General features: G+C 40.3%; 1 protein-coding gene across 1 annotated transcript in view; it reads right to left on the bottom strand.

Annotated features, from left to right (window-relative positions):
- SVEP1 (sushi, von Willebrand factor type A, EGF and pentraxin domain containing 1) overlaps window positions 1-22778 on the bottom strand; it is a 181993-nt gene that overhangs the window by 116682 nt on the left and 42533 nt on the right. The window contains exons 4-5 of the mRNA XM_036260999.1: window positions 9544-9702; window positions 7524-7703 (exon numbers count right to left, since the gene is read on the bottom strand). Coding sequence (XP_036116892.1) covers window positions 7524-7703; window positions 9544-9702 — 339 coding nt within the window. The remainder of the gene's footprint in view (window positions 1-7523; window positions 7704-9543; window positions 9703-22778) is intronic.

Genomic DNA, 22778 nt, shown 5'->3' with positions numbered 1-22778 from the left:
CTGTTCATGGTAATGTCTTAGGAAGCCCAAGGCTTCAAAGGTCATCCTCATGCAGCTCTGATTCAAATCTAACCCACAAACTCTTGCATCTGTCCTCTGGAATACATACATGATCAGTCTTTAATAAATCCCCTCATATCCTAAACTCCCCTTGTGAACTTTTCTTTCATTTTCTTACCCTAGTGAAAATCTCACTGTCGTTTATAGTCAGGGCCTGGAGATGAGAGAAGTGTTGTCTTTGCACTGTATTGCCTTCCCAGACCATTCTTCACCTTCTTCCTAAAAACCTCTAGCTCCCTTGAAGTATCATCACATTATATAGCCAATATTCTTTTTTCTCTCCCAACTGTCTACTGACCTCTGGGCCACTTCTCATTCTTTGAAGATTTTATTCTCATTCTCATTCATTCTGTCTGTCTCACCGTCTGTCTGCCTGCCTTTCTTTCGCACATGCACAGGCACGCGCGCACACACACACACAAGTTGGTGATTTCATTATCTATAGATGATCCTTCTAGTATCCTGGAGTCATGTTCTTCATTTGCTTATTTCCGGTGACCATATCCTTCACCCGATCTGAGCCTCCTCTTCATTGCCTCACCCACTAGACTTCGCCATCACCAATCCAAGCATCCACTCTCTGTTAACAGCCTTCTGTCTTTCCAGAACAGTCCCCTAAGAGCTTCAGCTTCATCCATTTCTGTACCCTACTGGGGTCACCAATCTACTGTATTCATTTTTAGATAAAATCATCTCTACAGAGTTTATATTCTATGTACACTTCTCCTCCAGTTCTAGATTAGACCTGCTCCAATTAGGATTTCCAATCAAGGGAAGGAAGGAGAAGAGAAAATGTAAAGAAAAAGGGGAGAATAAGGAGAGGGGGAAAGAAAGAGGAAAAAAGAGGAGGGGAAAGGTATGTGGAATAGAGGAAGAGAAGGAGAGGAGAGAACAGGAAGGAGACTGGGGAAGGAGACTGCAGGGGAGAAACAGAAGTCTAAGAGTAGGGAGGGGAAGGTAAAGTAGTAAGAGGGAAAAGGAGAAGAAAGAGGGAGAGGTGAAGAGCGACACAGACCCGTGGAGATGCACCCTTTCAGTGCGATGGCATGTGACCCCCTGTCATAAACAGATGTGGGGAAGAAAAGAGAGTGGATTCCTGTTGAATACGTCAAAGGATGGGCACATATAATCATTTTAATAGCTTGCAGGATTATAATCCTGCAAGCATCATGCATTGTACAAAACACAAAAACAACCCCTACAAAAGAAGAAAGTTGTTTGTTCTCAGAGAGCACTACTGCAACACTAAAGGCCAGAAGACAACGTAGCAATCTCTAAACATTTTTGAACAAAATCATTTGGACTCAAGTATTTTACTGGAACTCTGGGGAAGATGTGTGTTTCTTTCTTCTACTGTTCTGTATTTTTCCAATTTTAATATCATGTACATATTTACTTATAATGAAAGCTTAATTTTAAAATAATAGGAAAGGAAGCTAGGGCAAAATATTCAGTACATATCCAACCAAAGTCACTGTTTGATAGACTCTACTGTGAAGGAACCCATTCAAATGATATTAGTCAGCAGAGCATAAATATTGGGTACATTATTTATGTACCCAATAAATATATATATGTTTATTAGGATTGATTACTCCTTAAAGAAAATCCAAGAATTAGCCCTGGCCAGTTTGGCTCAGCGGTTAGAGCGTCGGCCTGCGGTCCGGAGAGACCCGGGTTCGGTTCCCGCTAAGGGCACGTACTTCGGTTGCAGTTTGTCCCCGGCCCTGGTTGGTCGTGCGGGTGGCAGCCACTCGATGTGTCTCTTCACGTCGATGTTTCTCTCTCTCTCTCTCCCTTCCTCTCTCTCTCTCCCATTCTATCTGTACAAAAAATGGAAAAATATCCTTGGGTGAGGATAAGAAAAAAAAAGAAAAAAAAAAGAAAAAGAAAATCCAAGAATTAGATTAAAGGTTAAGCCACAAACCCTAGGTTTTCAATCCCTGGGATGGTTTGAACCAGAGTCAACTATTAGTGACAACAGAATAGAAATCTCTTGCCTTCTATTTGATTTTTATTGAGTGTGCCCATCATATAGGTAAAATCTTTATCAAATGTGAACATCAAGGGTGTAGAAATGTTTGTGTCCATCATGTGTAGCACAATGTCAGGTGCCAGGAGGGATTAAAAGATGAATAAGACCAATTTCTATGATCAAGATGCATACAATCTGAAAAACCATTTTAAACAACTGCTTTTAGAGTCACTAAAGTGCTTAAATCACTCTGGCTCTCCAACCCGAGACAAAATTAATTTACAACATCTCTCAAAAGTACTGACAGTAAATTTGAGTTGGTGTTTCATACACATGCAAATTACATTGATTTCTGAATGTAGGTTTTAATAAATTTTCATTGCTCCTCAGGGAAAACAAAAGATGCAATAATTCCTATTTAGTCTTCAACATTTTATACTCCTTTTCAATCAAGAATGACCATTTATTATCATTTTTAATAGAAACATGCTTATTTGTTTCAACTTATAATTTTAAAAAATTTTAACAGGCTGAAAAACTCTACAATAAATGTTTCTCAACTTATATTCATGTTAAAGCAATCCTTAAATATTTTTTTAGCCTTTTTAGAAAACAGCCATCTAGTCTATTAGAGAACAGTGTACTGTGTGGTAGACAGCGTAAGAACCTGCTGGTTCTCATTTTAAAGACTAATTATATTTCCCCAGACACACACTTTCTGTCAATCTCAAAACTGTGATAGTATCTATAATAAATAAAATAAATCTGACATTAAATGTAGGAGTCTCATGGTTGTTTGAACCTTTTTCTCAGGAAAAAATACTATCACAACATTTAACCTGTTAACCGAGGAATTCCTGGGGAATTCCCTTTTCACTGTATGCAACGTTTGACGTATTTATACGTCCCGCTCGGTTAACAGGTTAATGTCCTGTGATGTTGTGGTATAGCCAGTTATTACCTAGAAGCCACAAAGGAATCCTTACTAGTTTGTGGAGAAATGCATAATTCAGAGTATAAAGCCCTTGAAAAAGAGTATAAGCCCTTGCCCTGGCCAGTTTGGCTCAGCGGTTGAGCGTTGGCCTGCGGACCAAAGAGTCCTGAGTTCGGTTCCCGCTAAGGGCACGCACCACACACACAGAAAAGAGTATAAGCCTTATGAAGAGTGCACAGGACGAATAAGAATCAAGCCTATAATTAGTATCTAACACTATAAAACATGAATGATGTAACGTAAAATTTATATTTTACACTGGTCTTTCTTTTCAGCCTCAATCTTAGGAAACTTTTCAAGAAAAAGAAAAACAATAAGTTATCCTCTGTCCTTATAATTAGATTTAAATTAGATCTAGAAAATATTACTCTCTCCACACTACCCAACCTGACACAACTGAATCCCTGCACAATGGCCACTTTTCATTTAATTCCAGATGCCCCAATTGTAAGGCACACCAGGATTTGGTGCCACTAATAAATAAAGAATAATACCTATAAAAAATTTACTGCCACTAATGTCAAGATGCATCTCAGTTTTGGAGATACTCAAATGTGGGGGGGAACTGTTTTAGAATTGATGAAATATGCCATATGTTTCATAGAACAATACCTCAAATTACTAAATCCATTAACAATGAGCCAGAGAAACAGTCTGAATAAGGAAGTATCTTCATTTGTACTCCGGTAAGTTAGGTAGCAGCTTTTAGGGGTGAAACTGAAGGGATCTTAGGAAGACCCATGGCCCCGTAGCACCTCTCCTCCTCTGATTAAAGTTATCTTATTTAATAGTAGGATATCGACTCAAATAACATAAAAAAGAACAAGTCTGCTTTTTAAAAAATGCAAATATGTAATGGAAAGTGAAACACACAGACCATCAAGGTACCTATTTATCAGTGTACTTATCAATATGTCCATTTGTTCAAGTTCTCAATCATTCACCAGAGTTATAAGCAAGAAGGGAAAGGGAAAAGATACATTGTGTGCTCATAATGAGCTCGGTCTAGCCAAGGTGACAGACCAGTTAAGTAATACAAGTAAGCATGGTGGTCTGAACTGTAACAAGTTGGCTCAGCGGGGAAACACCTTGTCAGAATCCCCTTATGTGGACCAGGTTAGGGTTGGTCAAGAGAACTTTCACTCGATGTGGAAGAAGGGAGGAAGCAATGGCCATTGTATCTAGACTCAATGATGGACAAATGCAGACATGTCCAGTGGGTCCCAGCTTGTCTTTGCTCACCTCCACCCTGCACCCTGCCTGCTGACCCTGTTACCCAAGGTGCCCACTCACGGCCAGGGTCTTGGCTATAGAGCACCGGGGCGTTGCTACAGAGAAGGGAAGCTTCTCTGAGACTCCCCGACTGGTTTCTCCCTGTGGTTCCATTTCAGCAGCTGGGCGGGCTTGGATTCTCAGACTGAGTTGGCAGTTTACTTCCCTGATACTCCAGCGTCCCTTCTGGAACGTCCATGGCCAGCTCCTTCCAAAATTGTGTAAGGTCTGATTCCTAGTTCAGTTCCTTATCCCCTAACACACGTGACATGTTTCCTGTGCTTCCCTGCCTGACCCTGGCACACAGCACAGGCGCTAGCAGGAGCGGAGGACAGGTCTTTGGACATAGTGTAGAGGTGAAATGTCATCTCCCCACACTCAGGAGGCTGGCAACGGGGCGTGTTTATACATAGGGACCAAGAGCAAAGGCAGGACAATTGAACAGTCGGGGCTGTCTGAACGCAGGGGTGGCTTCCTGAGAGGGCGTGGCCATGTCTGCTGCAGGGTGCCTGGCTCAGGATGTGGCTCAGGATGTGGGGGTCAAGAAGAGGGGCCAGTCCTGATCCTGAGAGAGTTGTCTACCTGTTTTCTCACTCTTTGGAAAGCCAATAAGTGAAAAGTTAAAATATAATGTTTTCTATCCTCTACCATGAAGCCTTTGGAAGAAGGGGTAAAGATTTTAATTGTTCACTTTACAGGAATATTTCTTTTAAATTTAAATTTCTTTTTCTTTTGGTACGTGCCCCTAGCGGGGAACCGAACCCTGGACTCTCTGGTCTGCAGGCCGACTTTCCAACCACTGAGCCAAACCAGCCAGCGCTTTTTTTTTTTCAATTTCAGTTTGCATTCAGTATTATGTTGTATTAGTTTCAGGTGTAAGGCATAGTGGTTAGACAATCATATACTTTACAAAGCATTTCCCCTGGTATTGCCAGTACCCAGCTGGCATCCTACATAGTTATTACAATACTATTGACTAGGAATAGTTCTCAAACATTTTCCATGACTAATTTTTTCAGTAATGGGATATCACATTTTACTATTTGAGATCACGTGACTGAAAATGTCTTCCCTTTACCTTGCCCCATAAAGAGTAGCTTTTCTGAGTTTAGATATCTAGGGTCTAACGTTTTTCTTTCAGACTCTTGGAAACATACTTTGTCTTCTAATATTTTGAATGGCTAGTATGGGGCTCCAGGCTAGACTGATTCTCACCTTTATAGGTAATGTTATTTATTTCTAACTGTGAAACAGGCAAACGTTTCTATTTTTCCAGGGCATTCAGAAATGTCACTAAGATTATTTCCAGGCATGGATCTGTTTTTAAGAATTTTTTTCTGGCACTCAGCAAATCACTTGAAACTGAACATCAAAGATTTCAGTTGTGTATATTTACAAGATTTCAGATTGGGGGTATATTATGTGACCTTCTGTTAGGCTGTCTCCTCCACTCCATTCTCTTTCTGGATTCCTAAAGAACAAACTATTTCCTGCGACTATTCTCCTGTCTCTTAGCCTTATTTTAATCTTTGAAATTTTGCTCAGTTTTCAGAATTTCAGGAGTTGATTTTTCGATTTATTTATTTGGCTCTTAACTATGTCCATTCATTGTGTCAACAATCTTTTTTTTCCCCTAAGAGACATTTTTGCTCTCAGATTACTCCTAATTCTTGGAATCCTAGTCTTATCTCAGTAATGTCATTGCTTTTGAATCTCAGTGACTCCATTTTCAGGTCTCCTTTGTTCGATTTACTGATTCTCTTCATTTTTCCTTGTTTTTGTGTTGACATAAGTAAGAATCTGGACTGGGGCCTGGTTTAGGTAAATTCACATTTATAGATGGGCTCATATTGGTAGCTGATACATATAAACGGTGGAGGTCTCCTGGGGTTCACATATGACCCTGCAGTGGTGAGTAGGTGGGCTTCCATTTTGGGTGCTGAAGCCAAGACAAGACTCGAAGACAGAACTGGGCGATGTGGGGTGTGGGAGCAGTCAAATCCTCAGCTAAGTGAGTTGCCAAAGGAAGCCAAGGGGATATGGTAGGGGTAGGTTGCCAGATTCAGAAAAAACAACAACAAGAAAAGGTCACAAACAAATTAGGATAGCCACTGAAATTTGAATTTCACAAAAATCAACAAATAAGTGTTAGTATAAGTTGGTCCCAAATTTGGTAGTGGATTTATACTAAAAAACTACTTGTTGCCCGGCTGGTGTGGCTCAGTGGTTGAGCATCAACCCATGTACCAGGAGGTCGCTGGTTTGATTCCCAGTTGGGGCACATGCCCAGGTTGTGGGCCAATCCACAGAAGGGGGAGGGGCATGCAGGAGGCAGCTCTCTCTCTCTCTCTTCCTTCCTCTCTCTAAAATCAATAAAGAAAAAAAAGTTAAAAAAACAAACAAAATTTGTTGTTCACCTAAAATTCCTATTTAACTGGGTGTCCTGTATGTCAACTGGCAGCCGCAGGCAGGGACGAAGACCGCAGTCAGAAGCTTCGCGGGCAGGGATTCTCAAGTCCTTCGCCTTGCTCCCCGCTCACCTTTCCTTTGACATCCTTTCCTCCAGCCCTACTTGTGAAACCTCGGGAAGCGGCCTGTGCAGCAGTTGCAAGAAACAGGAAAACTGAGCTCGGAGATGGTAAGAGTGGAGGTGGATTGAGGTACCATCCTGTTTGCTGTTTCCCTGTATCCGATGTAGGATCCTCAGGTTACACCTGAGGTCCTGTCCTCTCTTCCACGGGCCCGACTATGCTCTTTGAGATTTCACTTGAGCAAATTCCCACTTTCCCTAGCATGCTGCTATTCCGCACGGAGGCTAGAGACGGCCAAATCAGCTAACTGCTCCTACTGCAGCCTGCCGGTGTGGTTCCCTCGGTCCTGCCATCACAGCCGTCAGCAAAGCCCCCACTCTGATCACCCCAAAACTCCCCCTGGCACCTCGTCTTGGCTGCTTAAAACCTGAGGTTTGGGGTAGCCGGTCCATTTCCCTCCCAGGCAGGCCCTTCCTTTGCTTGTTCATAAAAGAAATATAAAGGGCATAGTTCATAATGATGTGGCCAATGAACTTAGTAGTTCGGACTTCAAACTTCCTATAATTTTTTTTCTCTTTGTGGTCTGTGGTCTATGAAATCAAACGCAACAGAGAACGTACTGGTCCGCTAGGGCTTAGTGAAGGAACGCAAGCGAGACATCGACAAACATGTGGACCGGCAGTCTGCATACCTCTGCAGGAGCTCTCCGAACCGGACCACAAACCATTGGGTTGACACAAGAGGATGCTGCTTCCCACGAGGTCAAAGCCAGGGTGACATCGGACCCCACAGGCTGCATTGAAGTGGTTGTGGCAAGTGTTCTGGATGAAGTAACCGTTTTCTGGAGGCTTCAGGGCAGGGCAGTGGACAACTAACATTTATAAGAATAAAATTAAAAAGCAAAGTTAGGCTTTGTCTATGAAGCATCCACACCCCACCCCCACCCCCCTTTTGTGGTTTAAGAGGACAGTTTATACATACGGCTACGTTCCCCATAGCACTGTCCTTTACTGCATTTGAATTTCTGAGTGCGTATTTGGAAGAACCCTTACATCTCCCTTCTATTAGGTATGTACTTCCACCTAAATTTTAAAAACTACTAAATATTTTTTTATGCTTTCCACATATTTCATTTTGATGCACAGGTGGACATAAGATTTTCTAGTTCTTAACCTTCCTATGTCATTAGCTATTTTCCTGCTTGATTAAGGTGGCATGGAATAAAAAACAAATAAGGCCAGCCCTGGCCAGTTTGGCTCAGCAGTTAGAGCATTGGCCCGCGGGGTGAAGAGTCAAGGGTTCAATTCTGGTCAAGGGCATGTACCTTGGTTGCGATTTGGTCCCCAGCTCTGGTTAGGGTCATGCGGGAGGCAACCAGTCAGTGTGTGTCTCTCACGTTGATGTTTCTCTCTCTCTCCCTCCCTCTTTCCCACTCTGTTTGATAATAGATGGAGGGCCCTGGCCAGTCTTGCTCAGCGGTTAGAGTATTGGCCCACGGACCAGAGAAACCCGGGTTCGATTCCCATAAAGGGCACGTACCTCGGTTGTGGTTTGTCCCCAGCCCCTGGTTGGGGTGGTGTGGGTGGCAACCACTCGATGTGTCTCTCTCACATCGATGTTTTTCTCTCTCTCTTCCTCCCCCTCTCCCTCCCGCTCTATCTGAAGATAAATGCAAAAATGTCCTCCGGTGAGGATAAAACAAAAAATAGATGGAGGAATATCCTTAGGTGAAGATTAAAAATAAAAACAAATAAGGCCAGAAAAGGGGTACCACAAATCCTAAAAGCCTCAGTTTCTTGTACATGTCACAGGCTAATTGAATGTTTAAAAATTTTTTTTCTTTGTTGAATTTTAGAGAGAGGAAGGGAGAGGGAGAGATTGACAGAAACATCGATGAGAGAGAACATTGATTGGCCGCCTCCTGCATGTCCCACACTGGGGGTTTGGCCCACAACTTGGGCATGTGTCCTGACCAGGAATCGAACTGGCGACCTCTTGGTGCATGGTTGACACTCAACCGCTGAGCCACACTGGCCGGGCCAAATTGAATGTTTTTAATATTTGATATGAATAACACTGAGACACTTATAAAAATACTTTCTTTAACTGGATTTAACTATCACCTTGGCCCAAACTCATTTTTTTGTTACTCTAATTTGTTGTTATATCTGTGGCTCTTTTCTCTTAGATTCATTTTTTATCTTTTCCAAGTGGTAAATCTTTCCGGTTTCATAGTTATATTATTCCTGGCTCAGATCCCGCTTTTTTCTGGAGCAAGATATGGATGTGTTCAGTGAAAAGAAATGCTACTTAATAAGAGCAAAGACTTGCCCTGGCCAGTTTGGCTCAGTGGACCAGAGAGTCCTGAGTTTGGTTCCCGCTAAGGGCATGTACCTCGGTTGCAGTTTGTCCCCGGACCCGGTTGGGGTTGTGTGAGTGGCAAACACTCGATGTGTCTCTCTCACATCAATGTTTCTCTCTCTCTCTTCCTTCCTCTCTCCTTCCCGCTTTATCTGAAGATAAATGCAAATATGTCCTCGGGTGAGGATAAAAAAAAAATATTAAGAGCAAAGACTCCACCCCCTACCTGAGATATGACTAGAGAAAAAAATACTAAAGAGCACATCAAGTGAATTGGATGAAAACATCAGCATTGTATCCCTCAAAGAGATCCACTTTTTTTTGTTTGCTGGGGAGGAGGGCAGACTTACCCTCGCAGGTCTGGCCGGTTGCCCTATAGCCCTCCCTGCAGACACAGTCTTCAGGGGACGTGCTTCCAGGTGGAGAGGTGTGATTTTCATCAGGACACGGAAGGCACGTGCTGATTCCTCCAGGTGCACCTTCTGGTTTGTATGTCCCCGACGGGCAAGCTGTGGGCAGGCCCGAGAAGTCCGTTTTATGTGGTGCATCCATTGACAGTTAACATTTTTGAGACTAATTAGGGGGCGGGGGGGGACCGAACAACAGCTTTTCATAGTAAAAATCATATAATTCAAGCAAGGACAGAAACCAAGTTTTTTTTAAAAGAATGGTGGAGTTTGTTATTTGCAGGTTATGAAGTGGCTTCTTCTGTCCCACAATCAGTTACAATTATAATTACACAGCATGATGTGTCTGGGCATTTTTGTGGGAAAACTCAAAATAGCAATGGATATTAAGGAACTAAAAGGAATGAATGACACTGGACACATAAAAACATCATCATAAATATGGTACGCTCCATATCCCATCCCCCATCTGTGTGGCTTCACCTCCCCCGCTGCACCCAGCACCCTCCCCAGCATAGAGGAATGACTGTACATGTGCAGAAAGCAGCCCATACCTTTTGCTCAAAGTACTTCACAAAGGACAGGAGAAAGTGAAGGGCTTGGGGGAAATAATTCAGCTGATGGGAAATAGACCCTTTGAAGAAAAAGAATGAAGACCCTGCTTTTCCCAGGGTCAAGAGAAAAACAAAAGCTTAAAAGCAGGATCTAATTAACCCTGCTTCATAGCCTCCCTTTGTGCTGACAATGTGACTTTGAATTTGTAACGTACTCTCTCTAGAGTTGCACATCTGTAAAATTACTCAAAATTAAGAATTCAATAATAGAGACATTGTGGAATAAAGGGAAGTGCAGTGCTCAGTTAAGTCAATTAACTGTAGCATAGGCAAGTATGCATTTGATTATTTAAAAACAATAGCAACCAGCCCTGGCCAGTTTGGCTCAGCGGTTAGAGCACTGGCCCGCAGACCAAAGAGTCAATGGTTCAATGCCAGTCAAGGGCACGTGCCTCTGTTGCAGTTTGTCCCCGGTCCTGGTCGGGTCGTGCAGGAGGCAACCAGTTGGTGTGTCTCTCTCACATTGATGTTTCTCGCTGTCTTTTCTCTCCTTCTCCCTCTTCCTCCTTCCCACTTTATCTGATGATAAATGGAAAAATATCCTCAGGTGAGGATTGAAAAAAAACAACAATAGCAACCAGTGTACAATGTGATGGCATTTTATATAAACTCTCTCAGTTAATCCTCACAGTTTTAGTAATATTAATAATTACTCATACTGTTATTATTGAATGAATTAATTTAATTGTATTAAGTTCATTTTAAAGATGAGGAAATGGAGGTTTACAGAGACATGTGAAGACTTGACTGAAGTTACTCAATTAGAAAGTGACAGAATTAGAATTCTGTTTAGACCATAACATTGATTTATTGGTGAATTTTTATGACAAAAATTCAAAATTACATTTATCTTGTGCTTAATTAGCAAGTCAAATATTTTTAAATGGTAGCCTACTCCCTCTTCCTGTTGTCATTTGTTTAAGGCCTATTTCTGGGTAGATAAACTCTGGTTTGTTGATGTTTTTTTTTTTTAGGTTTACAACACTGTAAACCTAAAATTTAAAGGGAGGTTGGAGTTAGAACTTGAAGCAAATATTTATGCAGCACTTGCTGTGTCCCAAGGACGGTTCTACATATTTTAAAATATTATCTTTTTAATCTCCTTAGGAATCTATGAAGTAACTAATATTATTAATTTCATTTTATCGATGAGAAAACGAAGGCACTAAGAGGTTATATCACTGCTGAAGTTCCACACTGAGTGGCAGAGCTGGGATTTGAACCCAGATTATTTGGATCCAGAGGCCACGCTCTTTCCTACTGCTTATGCTGTGTCTCACACCGCGGTCTCTTAGATGCTAACTCCTTGTTTTAACCACTACGATGTGCTAGAAATATAAATGATCATTTTTGAAAGACAAGATTCATAACACAATGTAATTATTAGAAAAATAAACATGCTCCTAAAAGTTTTGATTATATTTAAAAACGAAAGATAACATTGTTGCATGACACATAGTAGAAAATTCTAGAATAAGATAGATCTATGACTATTTAAGAATGAGAGGAACATTTAAAAAATAATTATAATTATAATAACATGTAAAAAATAGTTTAGCAGAAAGGAAACATTACTTCAAAGTATCCTATTATTAAATATTGAATTGTTCATATTGGTAAACATTTCTTTCTAGAAAAAGTTCAGTAAATATTTGTGCAGAATCTCAAGAAGATGCAAGACTACATGGTCTCCTTTAACCAGAAGTCAGCAGCTATAGGAGAAGATGATTATGTTATCAATGCAAAAATGGAAAAGAAAATATAAATTGTGACAGCGAAATGAAAATGGTCATTGGACACAGTAAAAAGAAACCATAAAACTCCAGAACAACAGAACTGAGTAGACCCAGGATAAATAATAGTTGTCATATTAATGCAAATATACATTCCTTACTTGAAGCTTTGAAGCAAAAAATTCATCAAGTTCCAGGCAAAACTATAAAAAGTGATTCACACCCAGGATAAAGGAAAGTACTGCAAGAATCTAGGTAAGAAAAACAAGATACTTACAAATGGAAACATCAAACTGACTTTCATTTCTCCCGCACAAAAAGGACACGGATGGAAGTAGATACACAGCTATATGGGGAAAATACTGCAAACCCCAAATTCCATATCTGGGTAATCAATTGGTACAGATGAGGGGAGAGAAAGACATTTGAGGATGTGGATGGCTTCTGGAAAGAAAGATGTATTTCACTGATTGAAAATTAAAAAAGAATTCAGGTGTGGAGAACAATGGCATTTAATAAATTGTTTGAGATTAAATAACTAGTGAAACCTATACATCCTATTGCTAAATCTCTTGCTGACATAACTGTGAAAATGAATACCAAATAAAGCCCCTTGTTATAAAGAAGAACATATGATCTAAGGAAGAAAATAATAATCTTTGTATAATATAAAGAAGAAAGGTTTAAAACATGGGAGACACTGGGAGATGGGCGAGGAAAGGAAGAAGGTGAAGTTTTTACTTCTTTTCATATACATTAATCTGATAAAACTGAAAAAAAAAATACCTTCAAGTTTGCACATAAAAAATACACATAAGTATGAACAGAAAAAGAATGTATAACCTCCAAATCAGTGGAGGAGAAAAAAAACCAAAGAACAAAGGTAGAAAAACATGGGAAAACGAAAGAAATAGCAGCTAGAGTTAGAAACAAAGCAGCGTAAACTCAGGTGATAGGAGCGTGTCAGACTCATCAGTCATCATGTCTGTCCCCCAGAGTACGTTATCCTTACCTCTGCCCTGGCACCCATCACCCTATACGCAACACGGGCCCTGGCCTCTCTCGGTGACTGACATGCTCTCATGAGCTCAGTCTGCCAGTTATCTGACCCACCGTTCCCCATCCCGTTGCCCGAGCCAGCAGTCAGCCCAAGGAGGGCGAGAGAGAAAACAAGCTCTGTTGGAAGGTGGAGGGTGGGTTTAGTTGGAGGGAGGACTCAAGTCAGAGAAACTAACAATCGGGTAAAGTGCAACAACATTAGGTTTGGAGTCAAGACAACTGAGTTGCAATCTTGGCTCTTCACTAACAAGCTACGGGTCACCGGAAAGTGACTTCGTTTTCCTTTGCTACAAAATACAGAAGTCGCAATTAGTGATGTCTGTGACATGTCCAATGCTAACCTTGGATGATTCTATAAATAAAATAATACTAAAAGTAGGTTAAAAATACTTTCCATATTAGCCATCAGATTATGTGTACTGATTTTATAATGTATTTAAAAATAATACTGCATAAAAAAAGAACTCATCTTACACGATTCCTCTCCAAACCTTTTGAGTAACCAAGAGTTTACAAGACTGGAGAACAGTTTGTGTGTGTGTGTGTGTGTGTGTGTGTGTGGATAAAAATACACGAAAGTACATTTGGAAATACATTGTGAAATTCATAATGATAATGGAAAACAGATTTTAGAACTATTTAAAGGCATTGCACAATTCAAGTGGGAGAGGTGTAACCAACCTCTCTGATTCACGGGGGGGAAATTCCTCATCTAGAAGCAGGCGAGAGTTGAAAAGAGGAAACAGACTGTGGTTTGAACAAGTTTCACAAGTGATGGTAAATGGCTGGGGTATGTTTTTTTTATTTTTAATATGAAATGTTTCCTTCCTGGAAATGAACCAAATATCATTTCTTAATTGCTGCTTTTGTTGTTGTTAAAATAAGCACTTTCTCTTTTCAGAAACAGCTTGGCAGTTACCAGCTCCTATTACTGGAAGTGTGATTCTCGAAGCTAACATTAGATTCTTCTTCAGCTAATTAACTCAGTTTTTTGGTGGAAGTAAATTAAAACATCAATCAGTTTGGAATTTGTAAATTACAAAGAAGTAATTCATTCCTTCTAATCTATCCTACCCACTAAATATCAATTCCTTAGACGACTATTTTAATTAATATTAATTCTATTACACAATAACTTAAATTGTATAAAATTCTTTCTTATTCATAAACTAAGATTAGATTTTTAAAAATCTCTATAAATATTAAGAGCCTTGTTCCTTGCACAGAGAACCAGTTGCATCAGCTGCCTGTAGGTTGTGCCCTACACAGCGCCAAGGGTGCTCATTCATGTAGATGACAAGGTAAACCCCAACCCTAGTCCCTGGTATATCTAAGTAGGACACCCAGCATATATCTGGGCCCCCAGAGAAAGGCTCATTGTTACCATATTATGCTTCTTCTAAACTTGATGGATTTGTTCTGAATATGGAATATGTTCCTACAAATAGTTATGCTAAGATGTTTTTGTTTGTATTTTATTAAAAATTTTTAATGTTCACACTAGTGCAGATGTCCCCCATTCCCTCCCACTTTGCCCACCTCCACCCACCCCCACCTCCCCATCCCTTAGCCTTCACCACACTATTGTTCGTGTCCGTGAGGTATGCATATACAGTGATACCTCGGTTCTCGAACGCCTCGGTTTTCGACCAAATCGGTATTCGACCAGGAGATTCGAGAAACTTGTCTCAGAATCCGAACAAATATTTGGAACTCGAACTTCCGAGATGAGCCGAGTTGAGCCGAATGGCGTTCATTCGGCCCAGCGCGCCTTGCTCGCGTCATCAGTGTGAGTGCAGAGAGAGAGTCACGCTTTGTGGAGAGAGTCACGCTTTCCTATTGGTTTCATTGCTTCGGTTCTCGAACAATTCGGTTCTCGACCGTCCTCCTGGAACGAATTATGTTCGAGAACCGAGGTATCACTGTATGTTCTTTAGCTAATTCCTTCACCTTCTTTATCCAGTCACACAACCTCCTCCCCTCTGGCACCATTTTGAGCACAGGAATCCACTGCACTAGAAGAGAATCAATTTCTACAATGCTGAGCCAATATCTTCACAAATATAAGACAAGAACCTGGATACATGCAAGGAAAATTTCTTATTAGGCAGCCGAGATGCTTTCTATTTCCATCAATGAATTTGGTGAGGAGATTAGTAACTGCCTCGATTCTGCACATTGAATCTGTGTGAAATGAATTAGCAGCCTGCCAATCACTCTACGATTGCTTAGCTCATTTGGCTGGAATACAGACAACAGGGGGAAAGCTGTGAATCTGAGCAACTGGCACCCTGGCTGCCGGACACCATGTTGCAAATGTAAACACCTGCTCAGACTAGAAAGGAGATTACTGATAGGACAAGTCTATCAAAAACCAAAAACAAAACCCTCCAAAGATGGTGTCCAAAAGAGGATGCATCAGCAAAATTAACTGTCATATGTTAAGAATATATGTGTACACAGGCATATACACACATATGTACCGATACATTCACACACAAACACAACCTGGCTGAGCACTGAATACTTAGGCAGTTTTCTTCATTGAAAACTCTATATTCATAATGTCTTAAAGTGTTTACTGTCTGGAGAAATGTGAGATCATCCTGAGTTTTTTGTTTTTTGTTTTATCCTCACCCGGGGACATTTTTTTCCATTTTTTTGGTTCAGACGGAGTGGGAGGGAGAGAGAGAGAGAGAAACATCAATGTGAAAGGGACACATGGAATGGTTGCCACCCGCACGACCCAACCAGGGCTGGGGACAAACTGCAACCGAGGTACATGCCCTTAGCGGGAACCGAGCCTGGGACTCTCTGGACTGCAGGCCGATGCTCTAACTGCTGAGCCAAAACAGCCAGGGCTCATCCTGAGTTTTATAATTCAAGCTCTGTGGGCAAGTACTTTAGAACAGTCCTCCACAGACGTTAAATTGTTGTTTATTTATTCCTTCTAAATTAGCTAATATCTCAGAATCATATAAAGAAAAAATTAAAATTTACTATAAGCTAAACCACTCTGGTTCCTCAATTCTTTTAATGTTTGGTATTTAGGTTTATTCCTATCTTTTGCAATCCTAAGCAACTTTTCCATAAACATATTGTTCCCTCGTATCTTTCAGCCATTAAAAAAATTTACGCAAAATAATTAACTTTTCAAACTCATCAGCCTATTGCCAAATTATTTTATATTCCCATCATCAGGGATAAAAGTACACATATATAGTACTCTCATTACCACTGGGCATTACAGGTTTTAAAATTCCCAACTGATCATTATTTAAATGTGAAGTCCTGTGAATTTCAGTGCAACAGAGTTTCGACTTAAACGCGGGGTGGATCTATCCCTAAGATTCAGACATGTTTAGGGCCAACAGAAATGTATTTGCTTAAAAAACTTGAGAACCGTATGGGAGAAAACTTCATCCGTGGTAGGGGTAATGTAATATTCCCAAAGCGTGACAGCCCAGAATAGCATGATCACTGGCCGGTGAGAACAGCCCACCTCTCTGCCAAATGCGACTTCTATGGTGTGGACTGCGGGACAGGCCAGAGAACCTAGAAAAGGGGCCAGGTCAGCAAAGGCACATTCAAGGGCCTCAGCAGCTCTTTCCCAACCAGTACATAAGTATCTCGATATTATAACAATGTTTACAACTGTACCAACGCACACCTGCTGACTATTAGCCTGTCCTAAGGAATGAGAAAAATGGTGCGCATTGGACCTCATAAACACTTGGCCTTAGCAGTCAAGAAGGAAGGAAGGAAGATTCTGAGTACAGTTTGATGTTTGTTGACAAATTTGTTTCCCCTGGGGTCTTATTATAAAGAAAGGTAAGTTGTGAGTAGAGTCCCAGGCCATAGTTGCCTTTGGTATTTCCCTTTCCTAGTCTCCTGTACCGTACTTCATTAAGACTTGAAGGTCTTTGCAGGTTTGGAAATGTGGATTCTACCCATTGTTCTTTTCCATGTCCATTGTTGCTATGCTAATTTCAAACATTATGTTATGACTTGGTTGATTCTGTAACCTCCATACCTACAACCTCTTCTGGGTTCCTTCACATTCCGTTATTTCTGGCCACAGACGCCAAGTTAAGATTCCTATAGCAAGGGCTGATCATGCCACTTCCCTGCTCAAAAATCTCCAATGATCTGCAGTTGCCAATTAACTAAGGACCATCTCTGTAACTAGGATTCAAGTCCCAGGACAATCTGGTCCCCACTCCTGTCCTTTCTTGCCCTGCATCCCATTATGTTCACAGATGAGCCTACAAGTTATCTCTAGTTCCCATCACAAGTCTGCACTTTCCATTCTCCACGATACTACACCCATTCCTAACTGTCCAAATTCTGTCTTTCAAGCGCCGTTCGGATCCCATCATCTCCATAAAGAAAAGTACATTTTTCTGTATATCATGGATTCCACATCATATTTATTTTCATTTAGTATCAGTTGCTGAGAACTGGATTAACCACAGCTCTTGATTCATGACACACATTCTAACTTCTTTCTAGTAATTAGAGCTCTATTTCATCATTAACTACTTTAAGGCAAGGGCTGCACGGCAATCATATTTTCCACAGGACCTAGAAGATATTTGATAAATACTTACAGGAGCCAACAAACATATTTAAATGATTTCCTTCTGCAGTTTCCATAAAACCTGATTCAAAATGATCCACTTAATGGTCTGTGTGGTCTAATCCACTGCACCTTGAAGTACTCTACTCAACTAGTAATTTTTTCCTCCCATATTCCCACATTCAAATGTTTGGATTACTTTCTGAATAATCTGTGTGTAAATAAAATTGCAAGTACTTTACTTTGGCAACTGCAATGCTTTCAGCACATTAGATTTCACCAAGTCACCACCTTTTTCCCATTTCATCCATTACGGTGGGGTGTGGTGAGAAGGATGGGGTGAGGACCCTCAGATGAGAATTCTGCTAATTATTACTAGCTCTGACACTGTCTGACCTTCTCCACGTTATGTACTCAGTCAGAGCACTGGATTTTTCATCAAGATAACATGGGTGATGGTGTTTGTAGCCAAGTAGTTGTAAAACGCAAGCTTCATAACCCTCTTTAGGGATGAAAGGGTATGACAGGTAAGGGGCAATGGGGATACGCAGAAGAAGACGATGAAACTCTGCCTGTACCTTCACGTCATTCTAGTCTTAAACAGATGATTAACAAGAAAGTACCATGTTATATGACAACACATAAAAGGGATGTTATCCAGATCTGAGGCAGGTGTGGGTGATCGGGGAAGCTTGTTTTGGTCAATGTGATTTCAGAGGTGAGATCAGAACCATGAACAGAAGTGAAGGGAGGTGTAGAAGCAGGGTGATGACACTCCAGACAGAGGGACCAATATGTGCAGAGCCAAAGGCAAGAGAGGGGACGCTTGAGAAAACAGAAGTTCACTCTGGCTGGAGTACAGAGGAGTGAGGCTAGAAAAGTGAGTGCCAGAGGCCACAGTCAAAAGCTAGAGGTTGATCCTTAAAATAGTAAGAACAATAACAATGTTTTGAGTTAGGATGTGTGTCAAGATCACATTGGATACCTTTTGAGGAATAATTCTGAAGGACAATAATATTTCATTCTCAAACAAATGGTATGGTTCACTCACTCCCATAAATCCTTACTGATAAGGATGATTTAAGAGCTCTGATTAATTAATGTTTTTGCTTAATTGCTTTTATGTTTTCCTCCATATTTCCTACAAAAGTCATCCTCTGGCGTAAGATACGGGATAAATGGAGATCACCAAGCTCCCACAAAGGCTATCCCTAATTAACACGCAGAGAGCAGTATCACTGTTGGATTGAGAGAACCAACACGGATAAATCTGTCAACAAAGAAATGATGCACACAAAGCAGCGGAGTCTGTTTCCAGAAAGATGGAGTAGATATTCTTTTCCTTAGTCTTCCTGCTAAGTACAACTAGAAACCCTAGAATTTATATATAAAATAAACATAAAATGGCATGCTAAAAGGGCAGACCAGTGAGGGAACTAGAGATCCAAAGACCGACGTGATGCTGAGTTCCTTTTTACTCAAATCTCCCAGACTCAGAGCTAAAGAAGTTAAAAATCCCAAAGCACCAACGGGAATGGACAAAACAAACAAAACCCAAACAACAAAGGGATGAAGAAAAAAGCAGCCTATAAGATATAACATTCATTCATTCATTTATAAAAGATGCCTGCCTTTTATTTTATTTATTCGTTTATTTTTTTTTCTTTATTGATTTTAGAGAGAGAGGAAGGAAGAGGGAGAGAGAGAGAAACACTCATGAGAGAGAACATCGATTGGCCGCCTCCTGCACGCCCCCCACTGGGGATCGGGCCCACAACCTGGGCATGTGCCCTGACCAGCAATCGAACTGGTAACCTGTTGGTGCATGGGTTAACGCTCAACCACTGAGCCACACTGGCCCGGTAGATTTAACATTTCTAGACCATAACCACTCAACTCCTCGACTCCAGCCAAACACCACAGAAAATACTGTGGCACAACCTCAGCCATACCAGGCAGAAGCCAAGTGGAGCCTACACTTCCACTCTTGCAAAGCCCTAGTGGTATCAAAGAAGGTTAAGTAGAGAGATGGGTCCTTCATGCCAGTGGAGACCACAGGGTGAGGGTTGTGTCTCACTTCCACACTCACCCAGAAGTAACAAGGGGTCCCACTGGAGTGGTGTCATCATAGGAGAGTTGGGACTTCTCCAAGCAGCCACAAGGTGCCCTCCTTGTAGTGTCGTGGAAGCTAGTGGGGAGCCATGACGAGGCACTCCTAGACCCCCCAGCCTGGACGCTATCAGTGTCCATCCACACCCAGCAGCCATGGCGGCCTCCCGACACACACCCATCAGTGTCAGTGGGGGGAAACCAGGAACCTGAATCCTATGTTTACCCAGCAGGAACAAGGCAGTATTCCTCATTCCATTTCCTCTGAGAGGAATATTTATATGACATTCTTGAAATGACAGAATTATGGAAATGAGAACAGATAGTGGCTGCAAGAGGTAAAGTGGGAGCAGCTAGGGGTGGGAGGAGCATGTCGTGGATCCCTGTGGTGGTGGAGCTATTCTGTATCTACTGCATCAATGACAATGTCCTGGTTGGGATATTACACTACAGCTCTGCAAGATGTTACCAGTGGGAGAAACTAGAAAAATGATATAGAGGATCTCTCTCTGTATCATTTCCTACTGCCTGTGACACTTCAATGATCTCAAAAGAAAAAGTGTAATGAAAAACAAAAAGCAAAAGGCAAAGAAGCACCATTTCGAAGTACATTAGAAATATTTGAGAGAAACCACATCTTGGAGACTGGGGTCTCTTTTCATACCTGTGCTATGCGGCACATGGATGTGGAGCAACAATACATTTGGAGTGAATGAATGAATAAGTAAATAAATAAAGCGAAGTGCGTGTTTAGATACTAGAACACAGCATATGGGAACTCTGCTTGGTTCCCAACTTCCTGGGAATTTTCCATTCCTTTTTTGGAGAAGCAAAGGTGAACAAGTCTACTGACCCTGACAAGCACTGGCTTAGAATCAAAGGAGGCCATCTGGAGGGCCGAGTTCAACAATAGGAAGTGGCTACACACATTTCTTTCTTCCATCTCTCTAGCTACTGAGATTATTTCTGAAGTCTAGTCCTAACCCCATGGTATTTGTGTGTGTGAATGTGTACCTGTGTAAAGCTATTTGCATGTACTGATGAATGATGGTATGGGGCAGTGTTTTAATTCATGTAACAGTGCAAGACAGCATTCGGGATATTATGGATTTTTACCATTTAAGCAATTATTTAATAAATATATAAAGTAAACCATTATTACTATATCAATCATTAATTTTTTATTAAAACCTGAAGTTTACAAATTTTGTCAAATATGGAAGCAGTTAAATGAAAATAAATCATGAACTTTGGAACAAGTTGTGACCAAAAAAAGTCATTTATTCATTATATGTGGAATACTGAAGGCACAACCATAAAAATTAACAAACCAAGGTTACTCTGTTTCAATCAATACTCAGTCTTTTAAACAGAGAGTTATTTTACTATTTGCATGCAATACGTATTATTAACTTGGAAAATCCAAAGAAATCATTTGAAAACCACTGGAATTAACAGACTAGATTTGTGAGGTGGCCAGGTAAATATTTCAAAATGAATAAACTTGTCTGGAGAAGCATTACCTTTAAAAAAAACTGCAATGAAATCCCTTTTATAATAATAATAAAACTATATGTTTGTTAAAAATAATGTGGGGGAGAACTGTGTGAGCCTCATGAAGAATTAAACTTTTATTGAAACTGATATATGAATAAGAAGGTCAATTTATAAATTTATGCTGGAGGAATATACCTCTCCAGTCACGCTAATCCTCCTGTTTACTCTTCATCACATTCTGTCCCATGTATCAAGGTATCTATAAAGCAATGGTTAGGTACAAAAAAATATCCCTGACCTCCAATCAACCACACCTCTCTTTAATTAAGGCACAATAAGCAGGTTGTCTAAGAAGTCCCAAGGTGCAGTTTTTTCCAAGATTTGGATAAAAACATATCAATGAACATTGTTAGGTAAAATAATATTATCAAAAATTGTTGAACTGTAAATGTTTATAAAAATTTGTAATGTTTTGATGTTTCCCCCCCAAACTTGATTAGGTTAAACAACCTGCTTCCAAGTGAAATAGTAACAGGTAGTCTTTTATTAAGTCCTTTTAAAGTTTCTTTGGAGGACTTTGCAGAAATATGAGAAAGTGAATAATTGTAATGACTGGGTAACAACTCCTTTTGCAAGCCATAAGTTTTCCAATTCTTCAGTTTTAATAAAACTGAAAAAGGACCTAAGGGAATCATCAGCTAATAGATCATTTATAATACTTTTCTGATGATAGATAACATGTTATTTTTGGCATGCAACTCAGGAGGAACTCAAAGAATTTAGTGACATCAGTTCAACATGACTCTTTCAAGTCCTATCTACATATTTGTATGAAGAAGGCTGTCAGCCCTAAAACTTATAAAAATGAAAAATAGAAATAAAATCGATGCCATATGCTCTCATTCTAATAGTGAGTAATAAAAATGTATGGATACACGAATTAATAATCCATCTCATTAAGAGATGAATCTCCGATAGTATCTTATTTTTATGTGTAATAAGTATCAAAATATATGGAAGTCAAAGGGGGGAGAAAGGAGTGACATCTATAACACTTTCAACAATAAAGATAAACTTTAAAAAATGTATATGTTTGACAAAATTATATACAAAGCACAATTATAATAATAACTACGTCTAATAGCAATTTTGGTCACTGAAAATTTGAAAATTAGTTTCAATTTATATTCACAATTTCTGTAGCAGAGAAGTAGAATGCTGTGATCAATAAAAGTCTCTAAGACATAAAAATATACTACATAGAGTAGAATACGTGATGGAAGTAGAATGGAAGAGATTTAAGAAGAGAAACCATGCCAAGTTTAGAACAATGTGCTTGTTCACAAATGGATACTGCTAGAGGGAATCCAGTTTGCTATGCCATTGTGATTTCAGTGGGTACATTAAAAAATGATACAATAGTTTTATTTTAAAATGGCAATACAGTACAATGGGAATGCCATCTTTTATTTTTTAAATATATGTTTTCAGAGAGAGATAGAAACATCAATGTGAGAGAGAAATATGGATCAGCTGCCTCCTGCACGCCCCCTACTGGGGATCAAACCTGCAACCCAGGCATATGCT

This window comes from Molossus molossus, unplaced genomic scaffold, assembly GCF_014108415.1.
Source record: "Molossus molossus isolate mMolMol1 unplaced genomic scaffold, mMolMol1.p scaffold_m16_p_14, whole genome shotgun sequence".
Taxonomy (NCBI): Eukaryota; Metazoa; Chordata; class Mammalia; order Chiroptera; family Molossidae; genus Molossus; species Molossus molossus.
Note: the sequence above shows the minus strand (reverse complement) of the source record. Positions and strands in the feature narration are given on the sequence as shown.